The 8,824-nt window shown below is 35.1% G+C and overlaps 1 protein-coding gene across 1 annotated transcript; it reads right to left on the bottom strand.

The window, feature by feature from the left end:
• Positions 1-424: 424 nt before the first annotated feature.
• LOC121431538 (zinc finger MIZ domain-containing protein 1-like) lies at positions 425-8,413 on the bottom strand. Its single transcript, XM_041629058.1, has 4 exons — positions 8,183-8,413; positions 5,453-5,545; positions 4,478-4,591; positions 425-1,799 (listed from the first exon to the last, which is right to left on the bottom strand). Exons 2-4 carry the CDS (start codon positions 5,519-5,521, stop codon positions 1,686-1,688), a joined length of 297 nt encoding a protein of 98 aa, XP_041484992.1. The 5' UTR covers positions 5,522-5,545; positions 8,183-8,413; the 3' UTR covers positions 425-1,685.
• Positions 8,414-8,824: the final 411 nt, after the last annotated feature.

The following is an 8,824-nucleotide window of genomic DNA, read 5'->3' as shown; positions in this document are numbered from 1 at the left end:
AAAATTATTGAAAAAAAAACAAGTTACTTGAAATTACATTGATCCAATAACCATATTTGTGTAAGTTTTATGAAATAGAGACATATAGAGATGATTTTCTCAATAAATTATGATTTTGTAAAAACATAAAAATAAGAAAAAAATAACAAATTTTTAAAGCAAAAATGTAGTCGTATTTTGGTTGCAAAAATGTACTAAATACACCAAAAACGTACTGGTTGGCAGCTCTGTAATTGTCAATGATCAGATCAATCATAACTGTTAATAACATATGATCAGAGTGTAAGCAAATATCAAAGCAAAAATAAAAATTATATATAATTGATTATTTTTTAAAGGATTTTTCCCCCGCATCACAGTGGATATTGAAGTATGAAAGCAGTTTGTTGATTGGTTAACACAAATTGGTTAATGATTCTCCATTTATTCATATGGGTAATAAATCAATACGTAACAATGATAAAGCGGGGGAAGCAATGATAGGACACACCAAACCATTGCACCAATGTCAACAGATATGAAAACTATAATGTAATACACATCAGAGGGCAGCAAAGCAAAAATCTAAAGGAGAGATGTTACACCTTAACTTATTGGAATCTAGTCTATCTATATCTTTGCTTATCTTGGTATCATCTTGAAGGGGAAATAATTTTCACAGCTTCTAGAAGCCTTATTTTCTAATGACAAATTTAATTAGGTTTAGATATAGGCCATTACAAAAAAAATATGCTGTCATGGTTTATCGCATGCAACTGCACGGCATTTGATTGTGAAGCAAATCTCTTTGGTCATTTTGTTTGAACTCTGTATACCTATAAAATAACATTTGCCAGTAGACCAATTCCCTGTTAATCAAACCTTAGCAATTGATCATATCACTGTTATTTCTGATTGATTGCATTGAAAATTGTGTGCAAATTAATTGCAGATGCCAAAGTTGAGTTCTGTGTTATTGAACCAAGAAATTCATCTGTGCATTAAACATTTTATCTCATCAGACCCAAAAACAGGGTTACACTTTAATTCAGTCATTTAGAAATTATTTTGGTCTAATTCACAAAGATTATATCTTCATCAATAAAATACTGCATTAATGACAATGAATAAATAAATACCTCTACTTATACTTTTCACACAACATAGGAGTGATAAGTTTTGTTCGCAACGCTGGTGCAACACTCCTCATTAAAATTTCGCTGATCCAGTGAGTATGAACTTTAAGTTTATGACTGAGAATACTTGTGTAACTTAAATGGCAACAGAACTGAATCTGACCAAACTTGGCCAAGATTTAAAACATTAATAGTGAACTTGACGCTTCTATTATACTTCTTTTCACTTGCAAAATAGGATCTTAAATCCAAATTAAAAAATACACGTAGGAAGATTGACTAGAGTTTATTTACAAAGATAAATAAGCATGCTCTAAGTATGCTAGATTGATTGTTTGATGTTTCGTTCCTCTATTTAAGTTTAATACCCCCATCCTCCTCCTCCATAAATCTGAGAAAAATGATTTATGTCCAGACAATTTCAAGATATCCATATCTATATTCATGTTTTACTACCGCAAAGAAGCCTATGATTTACACACATTGTTTGAAATGACATTGCTTGAATTATTCATGATAGTTAATGTGCATGGTACTCCTACACAAAATGCAGTTAGTCTTTCTAGACAGTCACATACCTGATGATTTCTGGCTGAGTTTATCCCTGTGGGCGGCGCACACAGCAAGAAGCCTGTATCCCAAGTCTAGATCGTAGCCTCCCTGTGGTGCTACTTGGCTGACAATCTACCATGAAATATTCATCAGAGATCAGAGGAAAAAACAAAAGTTAAAGGAAACGTCAGACTTCTGTAAATAATTCAGGTAAAATAACAGCTCTTATGAGACATTAAAAAAATCTGCCGAATACCAACGATCTATTCCATGCTAAATAAAACCTCCGTTTATTTTTCTCACATAGCTTGCAATTGGAAAGCACAAGCTTATTGCTCAGTATATCAAAGTTTATAGAAACTCTTCAAATTGATTTGCTGATCACAATTTTACCTCAATCACAATACCAGGAGAATTACTTAATAGTTAAGTTTATTTTCAGAACAGGGAGAAAAATGAAAAAATTGAAAAAAAAGGAGGCTAGGAATACATTTTTACAAAATAAAATATATTTTTTTTAAATCAAAGAAATAATACGTATGAAAATGTTGCTTACAGGAACCAGACATTCCCTGTTTGTGGGGGCGTCATGGTCTAGTGTTTATGAATCCTGTCTTTCTATGAGAGGGACGTGGGTTTGAATCTCAGCAACTGCGTGTTTTCCTTCAGCAAGAAATTTATTCACATTGTGCTGCACTCAACCCAGGTGAGGTGAATGGGTACCCGGCAGGATTAATTCCTTGAATGCACCAAGCGCTTTAGCAGCTTGAGCTACAGCCGGGTAATATATAGTGTGCCATTGAATAGGAAACTAGATAAATCGGCACTTCATAAATACTTTATATCATTATTATTATTCCCTGTAGTAATTTGATTGGTATATATAACAACTGGTTAAAGTATAGACATGTGAGAGGCAAAATAAAATAAACATACATAAACTACAAGAAACAAACCTCTGCAATATCAAAATTGTAATAACAGAATGGAAGAATAATCATAAACTAAACATATAACCTCTTAAATATAAAAATATGAAAGAAAGGTAGAGGAATATTTTTCTATTATATCGTCAGCGATCATCCGAACGGTCGTATGTGTAATATGATGGTGCAAACCCATTTCAGAGATAATCGACTTCAAATTTGATATAATTTCCACACTTTGTTCCCCAGCCTCACAACATTTTCATTGCTAGAAAAAATACATGGCTGGAAAGACTTGGACAATTGCAAAAGAGCTACATGCTTGTGATTATAAGAGATACAACAACCCTGACTGCGATTTCAATGTGCGCAATCAGTCAAAACGTTACATCGCTGTTTCACATGTAAAGTCAATGCAGTGCCGATACAACAGTTTGGCTGATATGGCTAATATGCATTTGCATATTTAGTGCGCGCACATGTTGTTTGCTTTGCTACAGTACCGATTTCCTATGGGCTTTGCGCATTTTATCAAAAATTTGCATGGGATCGCCGTAAAAATCCCCACATATCTCAGAAACTAAAATAAATTGCTGCCTAGAAATTGAAGTATGTATAGTATAAAACTTGTACTTTCATTATCTGCAAAAATCTCAAATTGATTTTTGACCAAAATTGACTGACACAAGGGTTCATGTGAACGCCGACGATATTATTAGTGTGGAGCGTTGTGGCCCAGTGGATAAGTCTTCTGACTTTGAAACAGAGGGTCATGGGTTCGAATCCCAGCCATGGCGTAATTTCCTTCAGCAAGAAATTTATCCACATTGTGCTGCACTCGACCCAGGTGAGGTGAATGGGTACCTGGCAGGATTAATTCCTTGAATGCATGAGTGCTGAAAGGCAGCTCGAGCTAAAACCGGGGTAATAATAACAACGTGCCTCCGAATAGAATATTTCTAGATAGATGGGGCTATATGAATGCCTATTATTATTATTATTATTATCCTGGTTACAACGCATTATTCAAGAGGTTCATACTGCGAAGCTTCAATATTCAGCAGATTGATGTCACTTTGATGTCATTTTTATTCCAAAGGATTCAATAACCCCAAAATAAAGTAAGGTTACATGGTGGCATTAGTTGTTTTTAAATTGAACCATATTTCATTTTCAGACTATGAAAACTCCTGAATAATGGACCTCATTCCATTTCCAGAAATCAAATTATAACGTTGTCAGAGCAATGAATGTTAAGAATAACAGATCCTATTTCCTTTTCATAGTAACAAACTTACAAAATGATGCCACAAAACGTCAGATTAAAGAACCTAATGTGCAAATATCTTGTATATATTTGCATGTTTCCAAACGATTAACCTTTGGAGTATTCAAACTTTCTGAATAGCGAACCTTCAGAATAACATTCGTCCCCCACTATCCCATGAACGGTTACACTTCGTAATTCCGAAGGTTCTTTATTCCGAAGCTTCATAATTCTGAAACATGTAAATTGCCTATACCTCGATGTTCGTTAATCCGAAAACGTAAAAGTGTTCGTTAATCCGAACATTTGTGACATTATTCCGAAGGTTTGATATTCTGAAAATGAAATAAGGTTCGATGTTCCGAAGGTTCGTAATCCGAAAACGAAATAAGGTTCGTTGTTCCGAATGTTCGATAGTCTGAAACGAAATAAGCTTCTTAATCATTTAGTTTTCGGACTAACGAACCTTCGGAATTACGAACCTCATTTCTTTTTCGAATTAACGAACCTTCGAAATTACGAACCTCATTTCGTTTTCGGACTAACGAACCTTCGGAATAACGAAGCTTCGGAATAACGAAACTTCGGAATTACGAATGTATGTGCCATGAACTCACTGTGAGGCAGTTGATGAGAGCGGTCTCAAACTGTCTCTGAAATGCCCTTATATCTGTGCACCACTCGAGTAGCTCCCTGGCAGCAGTCTGAAAACTGTTCTGGTTCGATAATTGCTACAAACCAATGATAAAATGAGAAAAAAATCTATCAAAACATTCATTCAACCAATAAAATATGTATATCCAAATCATACAGTGTACATAATTATGTAATAAATGGTAAAAAATATGGCTAGGACCATAAAGAAGCAGATTGCTTGTAGAGAATGGCCCCTAAAACAATAGCATTGACAAAATGTACAATTTAGAAACAGAAAACTTACAAAACACAAACTTTATCAGCAGGTATAAATGCAAATATATAAACATACACACACACACACACAAACACACCCTTACAAACCCTGGTAATTTTAACAATTTTCCATTCATGCAAATAGATTCTAATAAAAAATAACAAACATTTTGTATATTTTTAATCTAGCTTTTCATAATATTGAAAATAAAATTCATACCTTATATACAACATGCTATGAAGTCATTCATTCTCCCCAAATCAATTCCACTTTCAGCAATTCCACTCTTTAAACTGATAAACCACAAAGTCCTCCCAACACTACAAGATTCTACAAACATGATCATATAATCTCAGCTGTTGACCTATTTTAGGTGTTCTTGGGATGAAAAATATCTCATTATTGGATACTCTGTCTGTCCTTGGAATTATTTGCATATTTTCTCAAAGAACACAACTTCAAGACCTTTCAAGTCTGTTAACATAAAGTCCAAAGGCAAAACGCACTTTGTGGGGATTTTCACAGAACAATGTGCTCTAAGCCAATCAGATGTAAGAATCTCTTATGTAAGTCTGAGGGGGTGTTTCATTAAGCATCTTGTCGGGGATTTTTCACTGACTAATTTGCCCTTGACCAATCAGATGTAAGTATTTCAGTAGCTTATAACAGTTTGATTTACCTTCTGTATGCAGGCTAACCTCTCAATGGTCTGAAGAACATGTCGCTCCACGGACACCTCGCCAGCCATTCTTTTCTCTTTTTCCGGTCATCACTGAAACCATACGAAAAGAGGAAATCGGGAATAATTATATATACACTTCTACATCGATTAGTGATACAAACATATCATTATTCCTCTTTTTCCAACTCTGTAATAGTTTTTAATTGCATTTTGTATTGGTAGAAAAGGATTTTTATACAATTTTTAAAACTCCAGTTTTGGGGTTCTTTTCACCAGAAAATATTTTGTAAACAGATAAAGACAAGACTCAAGACCAGTGGGTGTCAGTGACTTCAAGGTGACTTAAAAATGAAATGAATTCAACAAAATGAAAACTAGATATAGAGTATAGGATATGATGGACTTTATAAAGAGAACTCTGGATACAATGTGGAATGATTTACAAATAAATTTGTTTTGATCTTACTTACTTAAATGGGGGGGTGGATTGAGTAGAAATTGAGTAGTAGGTGCAGCATTTAATACTTAGCTGGTTATCCAAATCTTCGATTATTTGTTTAAACAAAATAATAATTCTGCTCCATTATGCATAACTTCATTAAATTATGATTGAAATAACTCTTGCATTTCTTTGAATCTACAAAATCACACTACAAAACATAAAAGTAAACATATATAAACATAGTAAATAATAATCAAACTTCTAATAAATTAACCTTCATTTTAATATGAAGAGATAAATAAAAACAAGGGTTAGCGAGAACGAATACAAAGTGAATCAAAACAGCAATTAATTGTTAATCAAATTAGAAATAAAAGTCAATCGGTTGAATTTTGAAGAGTTTGAATAAATTGAAGTACATCACATTTATCATAGTCATGTGAGAGTTTAACAACAACAAAAATCAATAGTTTTTGCTACGCAGGACCAACCAAAACTCACTTGGTTGCAATAGCATTCTGAAGCTAAATGTCTTTGATTTGATTCTAGGTTGAAAAATTGTCACTTGATTGCAACCAAAATCTATGTTTAAATATGTAGCACATCGCGAACGGTATATTCGATTGCTCCGAAGTCAAAAGCTTTTGGGTTATTGAGAGAGATGAAACAGTGAAATATTATCACGCATAACAAGCAAGGGAATGCACATTGCAGCAATATAGCCACACCGGTTCACATTTGAGTTCTCCGCTCAATCGTTCTACGTAACTCTTAAAGCTAATCTCCATTGTAAAATTATCTGTCTTGAAGATTAGCCTATCGGTGCAATATGATTCAATATAAGATGGGTTGTATGAGAGAAGGCTTCTGATTGGTCAATTGACCTCATTTTGCAGTTATGTAATCCGGTATATGGCTACGATCATGGCATATACCAGCAATTTCTGCACAGAAGCTTGTGTACAAAGGGTGATGTATTGATCGATATCTTGAAGGAAACGATTCTGCAATATTTTTTCATTTCAATAAATAAATATTCGCTATTTGTGTTGTAGAACACCTCAGAATTTAGCAAGAACATGAAAAAATCTATTTTTTCCATGCATTAATCTATGAAAAAGGAGCAAAAAATATTGAAAGCGAAAAGCAAAACTCCCCCAAGCGCGCATGATACCTAGGGCAGCTGCAGTACGCAGATAGCCAGCAGGCCACGCGCGTATTACACCTTCATTTTTTTTACTGACTGAATGAATTGAATCGTATTGTGACGTCACCTCCTAAAGCCGTGCAATGGTACATTTTGTAGTTCAGATAATACAATTTCAAGTAGGTTGCTAATTGTCGTTCAATATACCATATCATTCGTATACATAAATTTCAAATTTCTCTTGTGCATTCATGTTGAAATATAAACGCAGCGAGAAATTTGAAATCTATGGGCACTCATATTACGGTATATTGAACTCCTGAGCATACACTATATATATAATATCCCACTCATGAATTTCAGTGAATTTCAATGCATTCGTGATATCTGTACAATATGATCTACTATCCCATCCCACACATGATATCTATTTTTATTTTATTTTAGCTCCCACTTTATTTCTACATGCCCCTCTCCATCCATCCCCTAAACCCATCTCTCTTTTCCACCCACATATTCCCGTATTTCATTTTCATTTGCCATCCCTCCCCCTTTTTTTTCCTTCGCTTTATATTTCAACCTTTTAAAAAATCAACCTGCATAATACTTCATGCCCACTGTCGTGTGATCTATTGCCATTGGCCTTTCATAGCTAATTTTTGTTACAATTATGATTGCCACAACTGACATCAGAGTCATGATCTGTGCTCCGTAACACAAAGATTAGCGATCAATCGCTAAATGAACTGACCAATCAAGATCAATGTTACACGTGCATTAGGTTCAAAATACTGACCAGGGACCAATCAGTGCGGTTCTTTCATATTTGCAATGCATCGCAAACCTTCGTTACGGAGCCCAGATATGACCTGACACGATCACTACGATTGCTCCGCGATTAAGACCACGGTTTCAATCGCGGCACAAATCACAACAGTGGGAACCCGTTCCGGAACGAGGGCAGTGTCATCTCATGAAACAGGAAACGCAATTCTGTTTCCATGGTGCTCATCACCCTAAACAGACCCACAAGACAACTTGATCAATTCTATGCTACCGATATCAAGAGACTCACTCACTGGATGAAACAAGGAGAGTGAGAGAGAAAATATGGGTAGAAGCAACCTGGTAGCCCTACCTGCGATGCTGATTGAATTACATTCCTTGCCGTCACGGTGAGAGAAATGAAGAAAATAATTCCTCCGCGCTAGCTGACTACGCTTCCTAACACCCCATCGTATAGCGGAATAAAGCTCGGCTTTCAAATCAGCACCTTCATTCAGCCAAACTGCCAAAAGAGGTTAAACACTCAACATAAAACCTGAAGAGAAATACTAGCAATCTCCCTCAAGTCCCTCGTCAGTGCTCTCTGTATAATAGCAAAAGATAACGTACCATTCCTGGTGCCAATATCAACAAATTAGGATCCACTTTTCTTGTTGACCCTAACTTGTCTAATATCAAACTAATCAAGGCTTTGTAAATTGTCATCTTCTTGTGTGCTTTGGACTGGTGGGAATTGAACAGTTTCAAAGTTCTAACAATTCTAAAATAAACGAACAAGGAGCAAAGGGTAAGATTGAAAAACAAACATCGGAGAGACACAGAGTAAGGCCTCCATTATCATTGCATAGCATCACCTATGGTGAGGTAAAATGATGCCTTTTTATCGCCCCGGTTCGTCTGGAGTTTATTGTCGGGCGAGAATTTACATTCAATTACAAAAGACTCTGCAATCGATTGATCTCTAATTACAGGTTTTGTAAGGGTTCTAGAGGCT

The sequence above is a fragment of the Lytechinus variegatus genome, chromosome 18 (assembly GCF_018143015.1).
Source record: "Lytechinus variegatus isolate NC3 chromosome 18, Lvar_3.0, whole genome shotgun sequence".
Classification (NCBI taxonomy): Eukaryota; Metazoa; Echinodermata; class Echinoidea; order Temnopleuroida; family Toxopneustidae; genus Lytechinus; species Lytechinus variegatus.
Note: the sequence above shows the minus strand (reverse complement) of the source record. Positions and strands in the feature narration are given on the sequence as shown.